Source organism: Anneissia japonica, unplaced genomic scaffold (assembly GCF_011630105.1).
Source record: "Anneissia japonica isolate Jap-2015-1 unplaced genomic scaffold, ASM1163010v1 scaffold5280_len750649_cov202, whole genome shotgun sequence".
NCBI lineage: Eukaryota > Metazoa > Echinodermata > Crinoidea > Comatulida > Comatulidae > Anneissia > Anneissia japonica.
In genome coordinates, this window is record NW_022703058.1 from 152,520 (window position 1) to 177,626 (window position 25,107).

At 33.6% G+C, this 25,107-nt stretch overlaps 1 protein-coding gene across 1 annotated transcript in view; it reads right to left on the bottom strand.

The window, feature by feature from the left end:
* Positions 1 to 1,077: 1,077 nt before the first annotated feature.
* LOC117104277 (guanine nucleotide-binding protein G(q) subunit alpha-like) overlaps positions 1,078 to 25,107 on the bottom strand; it is a 34,962-nt gene continuing 10,932 nt past the window's right edge. Inside the window, exons 2-7 of the mRNA XM_033245028.1 lie at positions 20,596 to 20,780; positions 17,043 to 17,197; positions 13,559 to 13,687; positions 10,771 to 10,900; positions 6,663 to 6,816; positions 1,078 to 5,800 (exon numbers count right to left, since the gene is read on the bottom strand). Of these exons, the coding sequence (XP_033100919.1) occupies positions 5,610 to 5,800; positions 6,663 to 6,816; positions 10,771 to 10,900; positions 13,559 to 13,687; positions 17,043 to 17,197; positions 20,596 to 20,780 (944 nt within the window). The 3' untranslated portion in view covers positions 1,078 to 5,609. The remainder of the gene's footprint in view (positions 5,801 to 6,662; positions 6,817 to 10,770; positions 10,901 to 13,558; positions 13,688 to 17,042; positions 17,198 to 20,595; positions 20,781 to 25,107) is intronic.

The following is a 25,107-nucleotide window of genomic DNA, read 5'->3' on the forward strand; positions in this document are numbered from 1 at the left end:
AGATATTGTTCGATAATTTATTCATCAATAAGTAATATACCATATTTCTTTGAATATACGCCGCGCTTTGAAGGAACGCCTCCCTCGAATAAATGCCATGAAGCATTGATTTTTTTCTCTCAAATAAAAGCTTCGAATAAAGCAACATCATTCTCAACAAATTCTATTAACGCTCTACTCCAGTAGAATAACATTTGTTCTAACCGGGATCAACAAGTCTTTATGACTATGCAACAACAAACTAACATTAAATGAGCAAATTTACAGTAGTGCTTTAATGTAATTCATGCCAGCAATTTGGCATTAGCCATCAAAGAGCTTGGTTTCCATACAATTGCTACATGCTGCCTGCCAGCTTTGGTGATGCTGATTGGTTGGTCAAATTGGGGAGCCTTCCCGATTGCATCAGGGACTGCTACACAGTATGATTGCACTGAAATGCTGTAGCAAGTGTAGCAACAGTGTAGCGATTTCAAGAAAACCAGGCTTTCATACGGGGTGGGCTTGAAAATGGGTTGGAGGGCCAAAATGAATTTTTGATTTAACACCGAGGGACACACCTAAACTTTTGTTTCCAGTTGGTTCCAAAAACCTTCATGTACTGCCTTTATATCACTTTATGCTTAGTTTCAACATTGCTGTTTACAGACGATCAGTCGGGCTACTAAGCACAAAATCTTTTCTAGCCAAAGATGGTTGGCGGGCTGAGCACATAGGGTTTTTAATTCATTGTTGAGGACCGCAAAAAAAAAAAAAAAAAAAAAAAAAAAAAATCACTGTCGTACCGCCTTAGGCCTGAACTTTGCCCACCAGTGCTGTAATATGTTATGACTTTTTTGTGTCAAAGGTTCAAATCTAATGATAGGGACATTGGTTCACATGATGGACTGTGCGATCATTTATTGAAATATATATTGAGAAATACTCCTCAGGTCAGGGAAGGTTGCAAATGTCATTATAAATTGGTGAGTTTACTGATGTGTATAATATTGACCAGCCATGTTAATATAAACATTGTCTACTGAATAGATGTTGTACACTTTTCAATCACAAGTAATGAGACAAGGAACACAGGAGAAAATTTTCATCAGATCTATTGGAATACTATAGCATCACAGTGATCTGAACAACGAATGAGAAATATTCCATTTAAATTACACAAGGTATGTACAGAGTTAACAACACATGGCGAACAACAAAGTTTTTAGTGCTACCCTTTCCAAGACAGACATTCCCTTGACTCCTAAACCAACTGCATCGCAATCAGTTGAGTGACATTCAGCCTAGCACGCAACACTTCACCCCCATGTGCTTGCAAACACGCCAGCACAGATGCTACACCTTGCCAACCAACACGCCTTCATTTACAAGTAAAAGGGGTTAGCAATATACAGGTTTCACTTGCAATTTCAGTGCACATTGCTAGATAATTAGGATGATCCCAATATTAAATGTCCGCTACCAGCCCTCCCATCGTTTTCATTCACCAAATTCAAATAAAAAGCCAATAATATGGAACTGGCCCGAGACAGGATACAAAACAACTATATGCATTACTATTGCCATCATACTATTTTGTTAAAATGTAAATAAAATAATGACAACTGGGGAATTCACATGACAACTGCTACACAGTTTAAAATGCTTGAAACTAAGAAGCATCTCAGAAGCATGAAAACTCTCAGATACAACACCATACAATCAATACATATAATAATGTTTTAAAGTAACAATATAGACAAATTGGTCAAAAACACTTTCGCAACAATAATTTACAAATAGCAATGTGAAAAAAAACCCCAATAAATTAGAAATGTTAACTCTATACAATTAATCTAACAGGAGCACCCACAAACTGGCGAAGTAAGCGACGCAGAGGTAGCTGTCTTATACAAGCTACAGATGCGGTATTTAGCCGTTAAAGTGCCAACGTTTCCAAGGTTTTTTTTTTTATTATACTCTAAAGCGGAAATCTGCTACCACCACTACAATCGCTTACAACAGCCAGTAAGTAGCACCTAGAATCTTCTTTAAAATTTTCAAATAAAATTTTTACCAATTTCAAAAACAAATGTATACGTAGAAAAAGATCTAATGAGATAGTTTACACCATAATAGGATTGTAACATATGAGACAATTTGGTTCCAGTAACGAAAAACCAACACTTGTCTAAATTCACTTCTATAAGTCAGCTTCAATTTTTATTTGGAAATCATTCATTATCGATTAAAATTAGAATAAATGAATGTGCATCAAAATTGAAGGAAACGGCTGGTTTGTACATGCTATAGATGGTATGCTTTAATACCCAGATTCATATACAAGTAAATGACTGGTTGTGGAGGTATGTGTACATACTCTGCATTGCAATGCAACTGGCTCTCAGATCATGTGATTTGTGAACAGCCTGCATTGCAATGCATAACACCAGCTGCCACACTGCACTGTGAAATAAGGTTCTAGAAAAACCCTACAATGTAGTCATCGAATAACAAAACAGATCAATAACTATATAAATTGCAGTGTCAATGTTATCCTATGGGGAATGCTGATCTGTCCATGCTACCTAATGCATTCTCTATATAACACAGGATTCGACCCATGTTCATCCTAAATCTCATTGAAAAAATCAACTGTCCAATACAGTACAGCTTACAAACTGTAGTAACATGTACATTGGTATAACATTACAATGAAAATAACAAGCAAGCATTTTGAATAAGCTACCAGTGCACAAAAGTGAGCTACCTTCATCTAAGCTGACCAGGTGGGTGAGTGCCATCGTGACACCAGATTTGATTCAAGGTGGATCAATATGCCTTCAAAAAACAGCACAAAACCTAATATTCAATCACGTATTGCTCATAATGTGGACATCACTGTGTCCTACCAGTCGCATTCATTCTAATTTATACCTGTTCACGACTCCTTAATACGAGGGACTATTCTCAAATTATATCCAAGGCAAGTCCATTTATTTCTGTCCATATCACAGTTAAAATTCTGATTCGTTAAAACCAGTAAAATTCATTAAAGAATGTATTGTTTACAGTCTAACAGGTACAAAGTAGCAGCACCTTAAAATATGACCATCAACAAGCTAAATAAGTCAAATTCCTTATATCTGATTAAAATTGCAAAGAAATGGTAACAAAATAGAAAAAATGCAATACAAGTAAAATACCTGTTTAGTGGACTGCTAACTGTCTGGTCTCACTTGATGTCTTAGATAAATAGTAGATAATTTGAAATTCTAGGAATCTATCAAAAGTCCAACTTAAGTGTTAGTACAATACCACTTCTTCTAGTTTTCAATTTCATTGAATGTTTTCCACAACAAAGGAATCTTACTTGTAAAATCTTGATTCTGCTTGTACCAGCTATTGAATACATCTACTTAGGTGGCATTAAATACACCCCCAATTAAAATTTAATATCAGTTTCAATTAATCCAAGCAATAGAAACCCCTATATTTATGTATATAAATACACACATGTATACATACGCACACACACACACACCTCTTTCCACACTCACACACACAAACACACATTAAATTTCATGGGTATTGCCATAAATTGAGTATACATCAGTTGGATCCCTACCAGGTATGATATTCTTCCAGGATTTAAACCAGGAGGAATATCATAGCATGTCCAAACTCCTACGATGGATCGTTACTCCCCCATTGAATCCCAGTCCCTTGATAGCTTTTATGATACCAGAGAGCAGGAAATAGAACGAATACATGAAGAAAATTGCAATCTACACTCACAGAATGTAGACAAGAGCTTCCCAGCCTGAATTGTTTATACTTCTGAGTGCTACTAGGTGGTTTGTATGGCAGATTTAGCATAAAGGAATTTGGTAGCCTAGGCCATTGTTGTAAAACAACAAAAAAAGATATGCTCATTTGGTGTTCAAAGATCACAGGAGTGGGTATTCTATGGAGGAGTTGTATTATAAACAAACAAAACTTTTATGTTCAAAGTGCAATGCTGAAAAAAAGATCACCAATGGCCGCCTGTCACATTTTAGCCTCACCTTCCAGTAAAATGGAACAGTCCACCATTCAGTGTGAACAATATTTCAACAGTTTATAATCTATAATTGTGTGCAAACGTGCTGGGTGTGTGCATATATAGCTGCATATGTATATATACATCTATACATACATATAGCTAGGTCACGCCATACAGTATAATTATTAAAATTTCATGTAAAATTGCAAATAAAATAATCATGAAGTCTTGATGGCATGTTTGCATCCAAATTAATTTCCAATTTGGTCCATTGCGAGTTCATCAAGTAAAACTGTCCGAAATACATATTTGTCTAAAAACACGATTCATTAATACATGGTGGGTTATTCAAATCAGTGAGAATAAGATGTACGGCACACGATCAACGGATTCACTGTCCATATACGTGCTCAAATGATCGTGCCTTTAAAATTGTTGCTCGTCAAAGAGTTTGTCTGCTTAAAAGTCATCTAGCAGCTGGTCGTAGCCAACTAGAACAGTCTAAGTTCCACAACAGTCAGGTACGTTCACGTCCACAAAACAGACCACCAAACTTACAATATAAATTAACCAGACACAAGTCTATATTGCTTGCACCATTGATTACACAATTTCTACATAGGATTCTACACAATGTGTTTTCAATATAAAATCAGTATAGATATTGGTACTTACAGTATGTAAGACACTAGCATTAACCCTTAACATGATTTTATTAATAACTCAATAATATAATGACATATGCTACTAGTTTACCTTATACTCAATTGCCCAAATTAATCTTTAACATTATTTTACTTGTTTTGTTAATAAAATACACACACAAAAAGAAAAAGAAAACAGGATCTACTTGTTAAAGCAGTTGAAACGATGTTATGGTTTTTTTTTTTCAATAACACACCAGTTTCAACAGCGCTGTAGTGAAGTACGGTCTCTCTAGAACAAGAGGTCAAAATGAGATTGTACGTATGTACTTTTTGTTGGCCGTATAAAAACCAATACAGTTAACTACCAGCAAAACTCACATTCCAACAAAACCAACTTTCGGTCACAAACCGCATCACTACCATAAGTTACACTGAATGGTTCTAAATTTGAAGACATACGGTATTGAAATTAAGGCAAATGCCTTCTACACTTCGCAATCTCATAAATTGGCAGGTTGTGCATGATTGAGATAGGCTGTAACAACACTGGAACTATGGTTGACTTTCGTCTCAAATGTATGGCAAACTAGTCACATTACATGCTTACATACTGTTCTTCAAAAACTTACAAAATTGCTTGTGTACATGAAGCAGTCAAATTCCTTGCTGCTTTTAACTTCCACTTCATTCAGTCACCAATTGGGAAAAACATGCAGGAATTTGGTGTTGGCCTTGGCCAGCAAGTTGACTGCAGCTGACAGTATCAGTATCAATAAAGACTGCATCTGCTTCACATCCCAGTGATACGTCATATCTGGAACCCAGAAATCATGTACACAAAAAAAACGTCTACTAACAGCACTTGAATGTCAGGAGACAGAGCGGCGAACACCGACTGCCCTGCTGAGGTGTGTACAAGGCTTGTGTCTGTTGACAGGCTACACCAGGTTGTACTCCTTCAGATTAAGTTGTAAGATGGTATCCTTGACGGCGGCAAACACAAACCTAATATTTTCTGTGTCTGTTGCACAAGTGAAATGGGAATAGATGATCTTGTCACTGTCTGGGTTCAATTCCACAAACATCTTCAGTATGAACTCCCTTGCAGCACTAGCATCTTGCTGTGGACCTGCAATTGTAATTCAAATTGAAATAATTTAATTGTCTATAATAATTATTAAATGTTTGGCAGTTAACATGAAGCACAAAAAGGTCAATTGACATATTATTATTAATTATTACTATGTATGACTCGTCCTAATAACAAAGAAGAAAACTATATTTAAATAATAAACATTTAAACTGTTGAATAAGTTAAAAAAATTACAAAGAAAGGAGGAAAATACAGTGGTATACTGCAAGGCAAGTTATTACCACACCACTATACAAATTCAAAAATTAATTATGTCGAACTCGATTGAACTAAAGTCCAACAAGCCATGAAAAAAATTTGGTCAAATTAGTTTTATAGTTTGGGACCTGAAAATGCAAATAGTAGGAATGGAGACAAATAGCTGGCCTGCGGTCATAATGCTAGCTAGACCTATGGGCCACAAAGAGAGTCAGCTTGTCACACAATCATTTTGATAATCAAACATATATTCACTTAATTAGGAAAATATTGCTTAAAATTCACAAGCGACATTTTTTTAAAATAATAGGCTAGGCCCGACTAGAGAATGGTGTATATTGTAAAATTGAGTTCAATTATTGTGTACAGAACTTTGTGTGGGCATAAACTATTTTCATTATTGTTTATAGAAGGCACCTTGAATCAATCTTTGTTCCAAACCATTGAAATTCCAAACCATTAGTTACAGAGTAGCTTCATACATGACTGATCAATTTGCATGAAAATTACTCAGAAAAGGTGGGTTTATACTTGAAGGTATGCTATGTAGAGGACCTATTATCTCATTTGTTTTGTTAATCATTATTTATACATTGTCAATAATGTAAATACATTTCTTTTTAAAAATACTTGGGCTTACCATCAAACTCTGGAAAGTAATCTACCAAATGAGAGTACATAATTTTCTCCTCTAAAAGATCCTTCTTGTTCAAGAACAAAATCACTGAGGAATTCTGAAACCAGGGATAGGTGATGATTGTCCTGAATAACGCCTTACTTTCCTCCATTCGATTCTGAAACAAACAAAATTAACAAGAAACTTTTATTAGTCCAAACACGAAATTGGATATTTATCTTTACAAAAAATAGGGTAAAAAAGAAAGCATTTATATCAATACATCGACATACAGCTTCACTTTGAGAAATAAATATTGATTCGTTGTCGACAGTCTTTTAACACAATAGAAACTAGGAACTAGGAAGGATAGCCCGACTAGAAGTAGACCTAGGAGCTTTAATGGTTTTAGGCCTCCATTTAGATGGATCCTATGGCTATGGGGGTTTTTATGTTAAATTACCTAGGCCCACCATAAAAATAAATTACCTGGGCTTACTGTTACATTAACTAAGGACAACCTAATATTAAATTTACTAGACTTGCACTGATTCAAAAAGCACTTAGGTCCAACATGATGTTACAGTATATCTGAGCTGTGGTACAAAAAATGAGTTATTGATATATTTCTATACATGACTATATAAGCTTTATTTTGGTCTTTGAATCATGTTACTAGGTTGAGTAAAACCGGCGTAAGATCAGATGCCTAAAAACATACTTAAGAGAAAACCGCCACTGAAGATAAACAGCTAATTAATTTTCTGTTGGTTTTCCTATCAACACAAAAATGTTTACCTTATGCAAAAGCAATAGAAACAGAATTATTTATACATGAATCTGCTAATTGTTAATGACGTTTTCTTTTCTCATTCTAATTTTCAAAATATAGCTAAGTAATAACTCTAAATATTTAACAGATAAAGAATAATCAATTCAAATATTGATTTTAATTTTTCAGGTTTTTTAAAGTCTTAATCATCTGTAAGTTGAAGTGAATTTAGGTTACATCGGCTAACAACAATCAGTGCTATGCACAAATATGCCCAGTGCCTGTATTTTATTTTTTATCAAAATACAATTCTGATATTTGTAATCTATTAGCTCTATCATTTAGTTACAATCTTTGCTTTAATAAATAACTACAGTATTAATTTTTGTTTTCAATTAGTCAATCAATCAATCAACATGGATTTGTTTAGCACCAATAACCGTGGCAGAATAAAATGTTCAATGCTGCTTTGACAATGGTCTTATAAGTTTGATTGAGATGTCATTGTTTTATGTGCAATTTTCTTAAAAAATAGACCAATTATTAAGTAGTACACATTTTACGATAGATTACCACTAGACACATACATAATATAAATCCTCACATCAAACAAGTCTTTCAATAGTCTCACTGAGTTGGATTCAGTCAATGATAAACAGCATCACTATGTTTAAAACGACTTACCTGTGCGGCTACCTTTAGCACTAAGAAATTAATACACGAAAAAAATGATATACAGGCATATCACACAACACCAACAGTGGCAGATTCAGAATTGTTTTGCCAGAGAGGCACGTGTGGCCATTGAGAACCCATGAGGCGAAGGGATTAGCAAGTGATTTTTCGGCTGCTGCCATTGGGGTGGGAGGTGACACCCTCTGCATGTGACATTAAATCACCAGAAATCATCAGGTCGAAGCAACCAGATGTTTAGTTAAATTTTTGTTTAATTATCCTTACTATTATTATAAAATATTTGTTTGGCTTTCTACAAGAACACAGTGGCTTTAGATTTTAGAACAAATGCAACAAAAAAAATATCCCTAAATATAAATAGTCCAAATAGTCCAAAGCTGAACAATGGGCAGAAATATTTACATGAACAATTTACTATTGGCTAACCATGTAAAAATATTGTTTTTATTTTATTATTCTTTAAGTACATCAACAAAAGGGTTAAGCAAATATGGAATACATCACAAACGCATTCATTGACACAAATACACACATCATCAAAATTTGTCATCATATTCATTATGTTCTTGTCCTTTTTATTTTCAGCTGTCAACTTACCTCATTAGCATATTCACTGAGAGCAGGTGTACTTTGAAGCTATTCAATACTATATTAATGATTTGATGTTTCCTATATATTTTAAATACCCTGGATCCTAGATATGTCCTATAGTTGATAAACCAAAAATGCTTTGCAATCATCAGTATAGAGACACTACTGTAAAACCGATTACTATGGTCCTTATTTTTCCCAATTGTTTGGATGAAAGCAGAGCCAGCTAATTTACAGTAGCATCCTACGTGATTCTCACTTTCACGTTTTATATTAATCAAGGTTATTATATTAAATCAAACTGTACCTTTAGGCCTGTAAATAGAGCTAACAATTTTGAATTCAAACCCTAAAATCTTGTTCATACACACTGTTAAAATAGGTTAGATAATGTTTATATTTGTGTAAATTGTATTCACAATTTGTGACAAATGTCTAAGATCACCATTCAGTGAAGCAAGTTGTATGTTTAAAAAAAAAAAAAAACCAAAATAGATATGCAATTGTGCTAGCATTAACATACCTCACTAACATAAAAATATAAAAACTGTAATAAAATGTAATCAAAATTAATGTATATTCCGATGCATATAAGCCGCACCCATGTATAAGCTGCACCCCTAATTGGGATGCGAATTACTGTATTAGTTTTCTTTTTAGTATTACTTATGTATATATGCTGCACTTATTTTTAAGCTCCAAACTGTTCCTAAAATGTGAAGTTTTTAATTATTTTTAAACACATTGTTTACAAATATTATAATATATAGAAATTTCAACTTCATCGGACGATTATTAAACAAAACTTGGCTAATTAATTGTTTCAGTTTCAGTTTATTTTCCAAAATCGTAAATAATTTTGCAAGCCAGGGCCTAACGTGACAACTTTTGCCATGGTTTTTTTGCGATCTGGAATTTTTTAGGAGTAGGTTAATGGCCGGTGTATAGACCTCACTAGGAATTTTGGGGTCAAAATTGTGTATAAGATTTGTGGCTTATACGCCGGAATATACAGTATCTTGTTTATTTGATTTTACTGTTTCTCCCATGTTTGATTCAATTGAATTACATCATCAAAGTCCTACTGACTGTACATGCACTGTCTAGACTGAGTACAAAAAGCCACAGTATAGTATACATTACCATCTCCCAATTACGGACCTTCCATTTACAAACTCTTGATTTTAAGAACCCAACTTGCGGCGATGATGTCATTATGAACGAGCGTTTTTAACTACAAAAACACTTTTTCTATTCGCATGGGATTCGCGATCTTTGTAAAAATAACAACAACACTTGTTTTGGCTATTATTTGGTCATGTTTTCATTCAGAAATCACTTCAAATGAATGCTTCACAGTGTGCACAGTTAATTTTGGCTGTAAAGTATTATTTTTGTTGCAGAAAACAGTAAAATTCAAGTCATATTTCGTGACAAAATTTTGCTCCCATGGCAAAAGGCTTAGCCTACTTGCTTTGCCCTGTACTTTGTAGCATAAGCCTACTCTCGCCACACTGACATGCTAAAAACTCTCTGAATTACAAATTTCCTCATTTACGAACTCTGTTCAGACAAGGGGTACGTAATTGAGAAATGTTACTGTAGGTCAATCATCAACAAATAAACATATCTTAACAACATGGGATCAAAATAGGATAGAAAAATTTTATTTAACCCAATAAGCATAATGATTATGATGAGACTATCATCATGTAACTATATCAACTTACCAATTCGTACTATAGCTATCATGTGACCACTACTAATACAGCTGTCATCTGAAATGTTTAGGGCCTGCTACCATAGCAACTACAGCTTTTAAATTCCTTACTACTACTTATTTTTGCAAGATTTAAAAATCATTTTGAATAAAGTAACTACTTTACCATACATGGCCATTCCTTTTACAAAAATAAATACAGGAATTTTGGAGAAAGGACCAATACTGCATTGGAATCAATCTGTATGTTGCAAGAAAATAGTAGTAATAGCTTTGCAAGATTAACTTGAGTGAAAAAAAATAATGTAATTTAATTAAATATAATATAATAAAAAAATAATATTGTCACAAACCTCATTGTCTGATTCAACCAATACTTGATCATATTCACTTAAGGCGACAAGGAACATGATGGACGTGACATTCTCAAAACAATGAATCCATTTACGACGCTCTGACCTCTGACCACCTACATCTACCATCCTATAAAAAAGTTGCAAAGTTAGATGGTGAAAAAAATTTAGTTTTGTATACCAAAGTAGATTTATGAAAGTTGGTTAATCAATGCCACATTGATTTTCTCCACTATTTTTTTATGCATAATCATAGATATTTCATTTTATTCAAATTCAGCTCATAACATAGAATAAACAACAGTAAGCTAGATGAAGTTAAAAAAAAAATAATGAAAACATAATACAGTCAACTCTCCCAATACCGATCACACAGAAAACTGGATTTCACACAAAAAATCCGACATTTTTTTGAAGTCCCAAAATCATTCCTATTCTTACTGTATTAAAATCCATTCTGAAATCCGGATCTCCCAATTCTGAATTCCGCCCGAATTCCAAGTCAGGAACAATAAAATTACCTTCTGAAAACCCAGACGCCCAGTTTAAAACATGGATTTATTGACGAAATGCCTCTAATAAATCATCACAGACACATCAACTGATGCATTTTGATCTTATTTTATCGTTCTGGCAGTAGGCATTTTTTTCTTTCAAATACTGTTAATAATATCAATGAAAAATCAATAAATAAATGTATAAATTATTATTATTATTCCTACATAAAGAACACATTGCTTTTAACGTAATTTGAAGCAGGGACTTTCAAAGCGATCCAATACTATGGAACTATAGAAATCACTACCTTGCCAAATTAAGGCTAGTCATGCTGCACCGCATTTCTTTCGTTTTTTACTCACTGTCGCCCACAGCTTTTCAACATTTGCCACAAGGTTAACCTTTAACACTCTATACTGTGTTCTGATTGGCGCACATGCTGACCGCTGCTGGATTGACAAGATGAACTGGCAATTTGCCAAGTTTAATTTTCCATTTGGTTTTCCATGTAACATTCGGTAATTTTACAACGGACGTTAGCTCTCCTTTATTTATCTTACAGGTACTATAAATCAAGACAACAAAATATTACTTGATGAAGGATCTTTTCCCATGTGTGTATTGTTATTAATGATATCATTTTTTGACAGTTAAAAGAGGTAAAATAATTGTAAATAAAAAATAGGATAGGCCCTAGGATAATTAATTAAAAATATAATACAGCAGTACAAACAAGTTCCTGTCGTCAACAGCGAGTGGAAGGGAAAACTCTGATCAAATCAAGTGTACGTTTTTCTTATCGCAAAAACAGCTCCATGCTTTAAATTGACAAATGACCCAGCAATACATTGTGTATTTTAGTAAGCTACAGCAGTCCTTCTGCAAATATAAATAAACACTTTTGCTTCGTAGGTTCGCTTCGTAGCCTTGCTTCGATTGTTTATATCAGGCTACGATGTAGCTACGAAGCCTACGCGCAGGGAAAAATTGCTATAGTTTCCACCTGTACTGTACGATACACATTTGTTGATTTGCATACATTTTATTCATAATACACTTCGACCAAAAAAAAAAAGATAACTTGCAATATAAATAATGTAAAAAAAACGTAAGTAACATGCATGTTAAACAACATTCTCAGGTCAGTATTATAGAGTACTGTGGTCTACCTGTCTGTACCTTGCCAAGCTAGGCTTAGGTATCGACAGGGAATAAAGGTGGGCAAACATGACATTCTCTAAACCAGACTGTCCGGAAAACCGGTCAAAGTGGACGGTCCTGAGGGTGGTCGGTATTGGGAGAGTTGACTGTTATCAGCTTAACATTGCAATAAAAGTAAATAAAAATACATAAATTACACACACATACATACATTTATAATATATGTATGTGTAATTTATGTATGTGTAATACATAAATTACACATACATATATTATAAAAGAATTTACAAACAAATAGTCAAAGAACACAATATAACAGAATTTGGAATATAATCAAAATAGAATATATCACACTCTGGTGTAAATCAATAATTTGATTTACACAATATCATATTCAATAAAAAAAGGAACAAGTATATTGACTTACTTCCTTGTAGAGACAATAAATAAGCATATTAAAAATTCAATAGCAGGCTTCCTATTCCGATCAGCGTAAAAGTATATTTTTTGTAATTATTTTATTTTTTTGGCAAAATTTTCATAAAACATCTATTATTAGAAGCTAAATTATATTTATTCAATCAATTAAAATCAAATTTACATATAATTTCTCCTTAAAATCAACAATTGTTAACATTTAATACTTTTATTACATATAATTTTAGGAGAAAAAGTTAAATTTACAAAATACATTTTCAATTAATAATATATTATGTAATATTGAATACTACTATAGGCAAGTCAATAAGATTTTAAAAGTGGAGAAACTATCACTGTACAATAAATACCATTTTCCCCCAAATCCCAGGACAGATACCCACCCCAATAATTAAATGTCCAAATAGTTGTATTGTAGGTAGACAAGTAATCCACCATCAATCCAAACTATAATGCATATTTAGGAAAGTAATTTTTTATTTAAATTCCACTTGCATCTACCAGCAAGTAACTCACCAATTACAGGATGGACGATGCTCTATAAACCAACTCTCTTTATGAGGCTTAGGGAGTGGAGTTGATTTTAGTCGTGAGAAAAAGTACTGCTGTCGTAGGAATTGAACCCAGGCCAATACAATTAGAAGCCAAGCACCTTAACCACCATACCACTCCACTTATTAAGGCGTATTACCTGAATATGATAGAGTCCAGGTCAAATGGGTACTCAATGATGCCTGTGGTAGGAACTCTTACTCGCAACACATCTTGTTCTGTGGGCACATAATCCGGCAGGGAAATTCGTTTTAAATCACTAAGATAGCTGGAATGAGAAACAGAACACAGAGAATGTGTTACCACGTCACTTGGCAAATATACATAAATGCAAATTATTTTTACTAATTAATAAACAATACATGCAAATAATAGTAAGTCAAAAAGCCTGGATTTAGAATACAGGGAATGGTCTTTGTGAGCAAGTTCATAGTTCACTTTTGTAATTGATAAATAACTAATGGTTAATACAAATAATAATAGCTAAAGAGTCTGGATTAACAATACAGGAAACACAGTAAGATTGCTGAAAAACAGAATATAGAGACATGTTAGCACATAACATGGTAAACAAATGGTTTAGTAATAAGTGGAAGAACCTAGATGTAAAGGTAGGCTACTGAGGATTTGTATTTTTTTTTCCTTTTTAAAATATTACTATAAGCCTACTATATTTGGTGGTGTATGAGAATTCAGTGGATACAATACTGGTTTTGCAATTTAAATTGTGTAAAATGTATTATTCCTAATATATGAATCATAAATACGTCTACACAAAAATATTTGTGTACATATTTTCATGACAGTTTCAAATACCGGTATATTATAGGTTTCACCAACTTGTAGATGCTGGTCTCCAGATTTCAGGGGTCTAGGTTTCCAATCATGTGAAACAAGGATTTAGCTTCACGACCTAAAATTCTCTATTTTTTTTACCACATACAGTAACAAGACACGGGTTTGTGTACATCATGCAATTAACAACTTACTATTAGATGTGAAAACAAAATCAGGATAACAAAAGCCATTATATGATAAATATCTAGCATCCTTTCAGCTCCACACCGAACAACCTAGGTAAGCTAGGGGTAGGTTTCATGATATGGCAACACTTGTAAGTATTACTGAAATATTTTATCAGGCAAAGATTTTTTCCCTCCTTGAAAACTGAACTAGGGCTTATGATACTAACATGGAGTCTGGTTCAGTATTAAAAACACTATCTGCAAAATTATAAACAAGGAAGTAATATGATTGATTTCTTTATTGCTTGTTTTTTACAATATTGACCAAAATTTGGCCAAATTCTAATCGGATAATAATGTTTTCACTTACAACAACATATCCATGTCACACTGACGGAATTCAGTATGCGCAATGTTCAGCAACTGCTTTCAAAACACTAACAAAACAGTTACTCTTTTTCAGGCAACTATAAATATATTTAAAATAATGTAAACAAATTTGGCCAAAATTCTGCAAAATATTTGCTTTTGTATGCTCCAACCGGGAAAATTTTTAAAACGCCAGATTTGAGTAATTTGGCTGTTTTCAATATCAAAGAAACACATAAATATGTGTTAGGAGAATATCTTAAATTTGTCTACAAAATTTTGGGATGAAGAAACTAAGGTAAGTTTTTTGTAGATGTGCTTCAGTCTGAATATTTATATTCTACTTGAAGAAGTTTTAAATTTGATTTTTAAACAATTAATTTAGAATACAGCATGTTTACTTTCAAAGATTAACAAAATCCATCCTTACTAAAAATTTATAGTTTTTAATAAGAAATTGGTGACAATATAGCGTATTATAGATGAAAACCTACATTTGCAAGAGGAACCAGCTGCAGTTTGAGAGATACTAACATATAACGTGTTAGCGCAGTCGATGCTTCTAAAATAAGAGGCAGAAAAATTAAAAATATCACGAGCGATTTCCCTTGCGTCATAAGAGTGCGTCAATTGAAGTAGAAATAGACAAGAGGAAAACAGCCTGCAAAGCAGAAACCAGCGGAATAAGGCTTGTTGGCAAACTAATCAATTGTCTTCTTACAATATGAATTTCAACAAGAAAGCAAATCAATACCACAAAGCTGACCTATAATGATGATTAATGATGCCTTTAATTTCTACCTACCTTATATTTTTAGCATAAAAAAATTAATAGATTAGGCAAAGGAACCCTCCAAATGGATAGTTGTATATATTTCAAAGGCTATATTAAATTTTATTTATAAAATGTGCATATGAAAAATCAATTAATTTCTACCACTGATTTAACCTTAATCAAGTATGTGAAATGGGATTTGCTAGATTGGCCTACATTTGCTTATTTGCAAACGTTTTAAAATTAACATACTTTTAATGATGGTAATAATAATATTCACATTAATTAAATGCAATAAATTAGTAAATTACACTTGCATCAAGTAATGAGTGCACTTGGTGCCTATGGCTAGTAGAAAGGAACTGACCTATGGTAGAAAAAAAATAGGGTAGCAGGTTTTTTTTAAATGCTGACAAATTTCCAAAGGACATAGGTTAGTGCACTAAAAAGGGATTGGAACTATTATCAATGATAAACAATGGTAAGGAAGTATAGGTATTTTTCTATAATCCTGACCAATGCTAAGGAAGAATGGTGTGGTGTATTAGTCCTGCTCTTTGCACTGTGCTTTGCAATGACTGACTTGCTAGTCCTTTGCAAGATGAACAAACACAAATGTCTCGTTTTTAATTTACTCTAAATTTACATGGAAAGTAAAGCAGTCAAGAAATTTAAAACACAAACTACTAATTACCAAAGACCATTCTGCCTAAAACAGACCTCAGTGTAGCCCAATCCGAAAAAGTATCACATCTACCGTAATAGAAGAAATGAGGCCAATAAAGTATGTATTTATTGCCAACAACTAATTATATTTTGCAATAAATAAACTGTCCAGTGGGGGCATGATGTAGCAAAGTGACCAAGTCGTGGCAAAATTGAAATTCAAATTCAATTTCCAGAATTTAGTTACTGGGAGTACATTACATCACCTCAGTCAAGATGATAAAGATGATAGAATAGGATTATTTTTTAGTGTGAACCGCACCAATAATAACCTACCAAGTCCAAAGAAATGTTTCCACAGAGGTCCTTTTAGTGAATTGTAAGACAATCAACTACTCTTTTCTAAAGTTAAACACATTGCATTCTTTAAAAAAAAAATAGACCATATTGCACATGGGACCAAATGGCTTAGATGTCTCATCCGATAAACGGTGCACTATCATAACTTGTATTTCAGCCTTCTAGCTGAAACACATATTTCAGCCTTCTAGCTGAAACACATATTTCAGCCTTCTAGCTGAAACACAAGGAGAACAGCTGGATGGAATTGAACTAGTAACTAAAGACCTAGAAGAATCTCCACAACTAAGCTCACACACACTGGCTACATGTTTAGCCAAATGAGCTAAGCTGCTCTCTCGCTAATCAAGCTAGGTTAACATTGACTGAACAACGTGTGTTTTAAAAGTGGGGTGGGTCACTGGAAATAGAATTTGCAGCCCAGTGTCTGTCCAAGGAAATATTTATAAATTTGTGTTTGAGTTGTTGGTGCTTTCAACAATACTTACTATTTAGCTGAATCTGATAGCTGATACTCTCGTCTTCTGTCATAGCATTCTTGTACTCCTGAATCATTCCATATACTAGCTATGTATTCAACAAAAGGTGGTTCAAAAGACCGTATTGTTTCTGGATCTGTTTGCCTAACATAATTTGATTTCTCCTGAAAGTAACAATGTATAAGACATACATATATTAACATTAATCTTACTGAGCATACTGTCAAAAATGCCAGTAAAATAAACATTTTCATGGACCCAGATATATTTCTCAGATTCAAAGAAATTACACAAATCAATGGTATGTTGGCAGTCTATGAGTGGATACTTACCTAGATAAACCGACAAATTGTCTATTCTTTCTAAAACAAGAGAACACCCTTGAGAAATAATAGAACAGTTGACTCCTAGTGCCAAGCACAAGGGGCCCCATCACCATGCAACTTCCTCATTTTTTTCAAGACACGAAAGTGACACCTCGTCTAAGGATTTCCAATCTTTTTGGATTTATATATTGACGATTTCGATTTTTGACGATTTAAGTTTTGGATTTACTGCATCCTGCTCTCTGTTTGCTACGTGGATTCATTTTGCTGTGCAGTTCACCCTGACCGGCAAATCAGAATGTCGGGATTGAATGATGGGCTCAATCTCAATTTGCGGTTGTCCAAGCCTGGCTGGCCAATCGTTTGTCGGGGGCTCCGGCTTCAGTAGATGCGGAAGTGTTGACCTCTGATGCTTTGCCGCTGCCGCGGTTCCGGCACCTGCTGTTTCGCAGCCTGCGTGAGCTTGTGCTTGGCGCCAGGAGTCGACTGACATTGTATTATTTTTCGAGGGGTGCTCTCTTGTGTGAGAAAGAATAGCCAATTTGTTGGTTTATCCAGGTAAGAAGTATAACTGACTGCTAAAAAAAATCTACTCCAGGATCAACCAAGATGTCAACACTGTGAGAAAGGTTGGCTGAATTTTTACTATTGTGCAGTGAGAATAAAAGGTCAGTATAAAATTCATTGCTTTTATAGCATTATCTCTGGAATACTGTGCCAACCATCTACTTTATTTATCTTTATAAATCTACTATCACCACTTTTTACATTTTATATTTGAAGGTGTTGTATAAACATTAGGGGGATGTTCGAGATTAGAGAAATTATGGACTTAAAAAACAAATACAATTATAATAAGTAAACCTACGCAAGTCCAAAGATATAATTTACCTCAATACTGTAAAAGTTCTTTATTTGTAAACTGAGTTATAGTATCTATGAACACAGCGAATTTTTTGTTAGAAGAATGGGAATTGTTAAATTTGATTAATAACTTAATTATAAAAAATATTGTTTATATTTAAGTGTCATATGTTTGTCAAAAAGGGCTACCAAGGCAAAAAATTTGAAAAGGATTTAAATTTAAACTACACATAACCTTGATCCAAAGGTATAATAATTATTCAGCTTTTGTGTATAACCATTCCAATAATTCAACAATAAAACAGACTTTGGCAAAGGTATGCAATATATTTTTTCTGTTATACCTAAAAGTTTTAAACCTATTGAACCATGTGATAAGATATGCGAAAAAGCAGCTACTATTCAATAATGCCACTCCATGGTTCATGGTATTTGTGGAACTGAAACAATTATTTAGGAGTGTTGTGTAGCTGAGGTGTAGAATGGTATCTGAAAGGAGTCCACAAAAAATTGTAATAGCCGCTACTGACAGCAAAATCTGTGCTAAACATAATATTAGCTTCCAAGGAGCTATATTCTCTGGAAGAAGTCCTTTTGTGGTATAGTAACAAAACTTCGGAGAAAAAAATCTGCCCAAAAAACAAAAATGAAATTTATAATTTTACAAAGACAACATACTTAGTTCATAGTGAGTGAGAAACTTTTATTTGGTAAACAGCATTAAAATATGCTATGCAATGGTAAGTGTGTCAAATTAATACTGAATCCCAACAAGAGGGCGTGCATTTCAATACCTGGAGTATGTATTACACTTTCTTATCTGAGATTAATCAGTGGATCGATCGTACGATTTAAAGCCGAATATAGTAGGCAAGTAGGTAAATTTACCTTCCTTCAAGTAACTTATTGAGTAATACTGTTCTAGTTCTACTTGGAAGAAATCACTTCTAGGTGATCTGGTTCAATGAGCTTTCTGAACACATAATTGTAATGGTAATGAAGTCAACAAAAAAACAAAACAACAAAACAAAAAACTTGTTGTATTGATCTATGCAACAGACCGTAACATTTCTTTAAAATAGGGTTGGGTTTACAATATTTTTTCCCAGCTCATATTACAAGTATTGCTTCTGAAATTAACACAACATTGTACCACAAACATTTACTTTTGAACAAAATCGGACTTTAGCCGTATGTACATTTGTTAAACCAGCAGGAGGCGTAATTTACGGAAAACTAAGCGTGTAATACGTGCACCATAAGCGTCTCTTCCAAAACGCTCCAAGTCTAGTCATAAATTTAAGCTCAAATCAAATCTTGAAGAAGTTTTAGAAAATAAATCCCCTTCAGGCACAAACAGGGCAGTGCTCTGCTAACTTAAGGCTGGTTTCTCAGTACAATCAATAAAAAAAAGGTATTTTGTAGGCTTAAATCAGCTCATCAGAGCAGTATTTTTATGATGACGGAGGCCAAGATAAATTTTTAATTTATGTATTGCCATAAAGTGCGTGCTTTCTTCAGCTTATGCTAGAAAAATTATTTGGCATACAATAATACTGTATACAGTTTAGGCAGGATGTAGGCAAAATTAATATAGTGTTATGTTATGCAAGTCCCTCATTTTCATTTATTTCATTTATTTATTCCGGTAAATATTTACAACAAATAATTATGAACAAGTAATACAGTACAAAAAAGAAGTCAAATTAATACCCGGGGGAAACCAGTAGTGAACTTAATCACTTTGAGGGCATCCCAGCATTGACAAAAATTAAATAAATAGCCCCCTTAAACAACACAAAAATGCTTCTTTTGTTGCCTGGCTACATCCATCACCCTTGGTGAAATGTGCACTTTATCTCATTACATTTATATAATCTTATCCGCAAAAATAATCGTTATCAGCATGGTAGGGTGTGATATGTTTCTTTGTTAATTTAGTTTATCTTTAATCATTTCATTTGTTATTTGAACATGCTAGGAATGTTGGTAGATAATGCAATAATATTGATTGAAATACTGATACCACACTACATCACTAACATGTAACTTTTCAATATTTATTTTGTTACATACTAGGAGCTGTCATATGCTACATCTTGCATATTGACTAACCTGTATTTTTTAAGTGAATTTTACCTTTGACAATTGCATTACACATAAGAAAAATTAAAATGTTTATTTTCAAAATATAATAAAAGTTTATTAAAAAAACCTCCCAGTTTTCAATAAATACATACTTTACTATGGAAACTGTTAAGGGTCTATGCAACTTAGACTAAAGAGGTGTAGTATTTTTAGTTGTCATTGAATTTTAGTTTCTTACATGACCTAAACAACAGTGAACATGAAGAAGTAAAGATTTTCCTTACCTCATTTGATTTGTCTACGTATGGAATCCTGAGCCTTTCCATTGCCCGGATGAGAGCATGTATGGCTGTGAAAATATTCTGATATACCAAGTGAATAAAATCTTTCCTATCGTCTTCATTGTATCCTTTGCCGTGGATTATTCTCATCTGTTTGATGAATGTGCTTTTACCACTTTCACCAGTACCTGAAATAATGTTCAAATGCATTTAACGATGCAAATAAATACAAATATAACATTGTACAGACATATCTGCGGCCCTTGTGTACAGAATGGGCAGTGGCTCGACAGTACATCCGAAACAAGCAGTGGTCGTAAATGGGAAATTGTTGTAATTTATAGTTTGAGGTCAACCTAAGGTCAGACTCCATGCGCGACTAAAAGACTGAACAAACTATGCTTCTATGGGCTGATTTAAGTCCAGAAAATTGTGCAAGTTTCATTGCTAGACAGCATTCTAAAATTATTAGAAAATACAATAGTAGATATTCTTTTTTATTGAAAATGAAAATATGTAGTTATTGGAAGAATCGAGCATACAATATAATATAGGAAAATTCACTAAATTTTGTATTTATTTCTTGGCCAAGATCTGAGTTTAAAATGACAATAATAATGTTTAATCTTATATTATAATATGCCCATTATATTACCTGTAGTACTAAGAGCACCATAAGAATTATGGCAAGATGCAAGGTAAGACTTTTATTATACCTTGTTCGTGAATCCGAGGCCGCCAACATTGATGATTTCGCATAAAAAGTAAAATTTTATTTTTGGCCAATTAGCGCACCCGCTGCCACAAAAACTGGAAATATAGGAGTTTTTCTTTATTTTATTATGCTACCTTGAAAACTCCAAAAGTAAGGTATGTACTGTGCATTTCTTTCTAATATTTAACCATTTTTTTACTACTCTATTTACATTCAACAATAACATTTTATTTTCATTTTATCCATTTTATTTTAATTTTATCCTTCGTCTGGATGTTTTTGGCAAAACTATTTGCTAAATAAAATAAGAAAACAAAATCTTATATTAATTTTTTTCCACCCTCTTCGGACGATCTTTAAAAAAATAATTTTGCTAAACAAGGTACAGAAAAAGTCTCACCCAAACAAGAGCAAAGCATGGTAATCAAGAATGATATAAGATGTATTCACTGCATAAGTAAATAGGTAAACATCATAATTATTATACTTATTATTATTATTATTTTTAGCCTATTATTATTATTATTATTACTACTATTATTATTATTGATTATTAGTATTATTATTATTACTATTACTATTATTTTTTATGAACTTAATTAGCTTTTCTTATGTAAAGTAATTTTTTTTATTAAATATATATTTACTATTGTAAAGGGGGTTAAACTTGACAAGAAAAATCTTTTATTTTAACCTCCTATTACCTTGTGAATTCTTTTTGTATATGTTTTTGGAATTTGGCAATAAAAGTGAAATGAATGAATGAATAATTATTGTGATGTACTGCACATAATCAGATAGTTAACAGGCTGTTTATTTATATTTTCATTTCTAAAGTTTAGTCACAAAATAGCTTGGTTAAGTATATTAAATTACTACCGTAGAAAAGGATATATCATTGCTGCATTTGGCACTGTCCAACAAAATGCTTTACAATGCGCAACATGGCAACATGTAGGCTAAACGTCAGCCACTAAATTTTAATTTAAAAAAACAAAATGAAAAAAGTTAACAAAATGTAGATTTCATATCGAAACAACTACAGAATAAATTTATTTACTAAAATACTTAGCAAGGATTATCAATTTTACTTAGCAAAAACTGCTATCCATTTTCTTCAAATGTGATAATAAAGCCGAGATAAATAATTTATTTCAGTTACTTTGGACCAAGGAGATGACATCAAAGAATAACTGATTAAATAGGGTTTCAACTGTAATACACTATTGGGTGTAGTAAAGGTTAATGTATATTCTCAATGTTTATCTGAAAATGCTAGTGATGCTATTCACAAGTGATATGGGTTTGTCATAAGCTGGGAAGGGGAATTATCAATACCATGGAACAAGCTGCATTGATCACATCATAGCCTCTCATTTTCTAAATTTAGCTGCAGAATCAAGACACTAGGCCTACAGTAATTACCGGTATGGCAAATCGACAGTTTCCAATGTCATAAAAACAAACGCCCCATCCTCTCTGGCTTGTACTATATCTGGCTATACTGGAAAGTGCCTCGTTTGGGCTTGCTGATTGACCTGATTCCAATACTTTGACAAGTTAATCAACTCAATTTAGCTATTGTGCTTCTAATGTTGTATAAATTGTTCTGTTTAAAATCAACAATTTTCATTAATTTTAGATACTATGTATGCCTACTTCAATAAAAATTATTCGAAGTTCAAAATGTTGCGCTATCAAGTCTGGGGTTGTATTTGCATTGTATTTGACACTCTTGGCACTAACCAATGTCATGATGATGGTCATTTGTCATTTAATGTTCAATAATGGGGAATGGACATTCAACACCATACTGTAAAGTTGAATCACACATTGAGTATCTATAATAACCCAGATGATATAACCTAAGAATGGGTTAACAGTTTAATACATGTTTACATGCCTATTATGTGCTAGCTGTAGGCTTTCATTCACCCCACACAGCAACACCTTCTCATCACTTGCGAAAAGTTCACATGATAGATATTTAATTTGCTATTACTTCGCCATGCAAACCTTCAAACAATACTATGATAGATATTTGCTGCAGCCAGCACTAACACTTACAAAACTTCTTCCTCCGCTGCACAACAGACTTAGGCCTAACCTTAAGCCAACTGGGAAAACTAACCCTGGAATGGCTAAACTGGCTCTGAACTGACTGCAGAGCAAGCACCTTTTCACTGCCATGCAAGTGGGATGGTGCCCCACATCATGAAACAGAAGCAATGGCACAACCTGCTAACTGTGCAGGGTTCGAAATAACGCTGGTCCGCCGGCCAATGGCTAGTAAAATGCATGGCGGACCTGTTAATTATCCCAATAACAAGTCCGTGTGACCAGTTAAAATGTCAATGAAAGAATGACGAAATACCTAAAGCTTTAATCATTCACCTCTTAACGATGTCTTTACAAAATATTTCACACAGATAATGTCAACAAGATCGCTATTTTCTGTTTATTGTCATGTTAATGTCCGCTACTAACAGCCTCGGTCTCAGTCATTCAAGGCGAACCGATGAACATCACGCACTAGCCTAGACCATTAGAGGAATCCATGGCTAGACGTACAGAGGGAAATCACCTTCTCCGCATGTTATAGCGACAAGGAGAAGTTGATTTCAGTCTGTGTGAACACCGTGAAGTTAAAACTTCCATGTCATGTATCCATCCCACAATGCAACGTGGGACAAAAAGTTAATAAACAATGCAACGATTTCCAGACGAAATAACGCAATAATCATGCCCTGTAAATGAACCGTTCGTACAGTCCCAATAGCATTGCCATGGAGATTATCTATTAATTAAAACGACACTCCAGTAAAATTTTAGATAAAGCAGGGAGTTGGATAAAGTCAAAGTTACGTCTTCCATTGTTTTAATAAAGTGCATTATCGGCTATGAATACTTAAAAATCGACTAATCAACCTGAAATGAAAAAGGAACTCAAAGCAATTGTTTTTACGACGGCTCTTTTTCAGTAGACGTTTAATTCGGATTTGGTATGTCATTAGATTCATATATCAGTACATGTAAATTACACTCACATTCCCCAAAAACATTGCTAATTTTACACTCACATTCCCCAAAAACATTGCTAATTACGGAGGGAATTTGCAGAGAATGAAATTTTAATTTGTTAAATTTATTTTTAGATTTTACTCTAAAACAAAACCATGAGGGTTTCTTATTCATTTTAATAAATTTGTTTAATTAAAAATTTATTGGTTTACGCTAAGCTTGTTCCTGTCAGCAAGCTGTCACGCACTTTGAAACTTTGGGCGATCTGACGTCACCACAGCCAAGCACATGGGATTTTTGCCCAGCAACATGACCCCATGAAAAAAATTAGCGGGAAGAGTTTAGGAGGCGCGACCTGATATTTACAACAAGTCGCATCGTCGTGACCACAAAGAATGTGTTGTTTACAGTTTAGAAAAAAATGTCGACCGAAAATGCATGTAAAAACAATATAAAAGCATTCATTTTATTGGTACAGTAATACAATTTGCTGTGCACTACAGCTAAACAACAGGTACTGTACGTATTATATGTTAAATGTTAACTTTTTTCGTAGGCTAGTCATACCGAATTCACTGGGCCCCCTGGGCTATGCTAAGCCTATTTTTAGCGTCTAGGCCCTTAAACTCGCCTGCCTTATTCGGAAAGGATTCAATAGAAATGTTCCACAAACCGATCTTTCCGGAAAACCGAACATTGTAGCGAACATCGTATTGCGAGAGTGCACTGTACATACAAATAGATTCCTGTATTTATATTTCGCGGCATAATTTCCCATA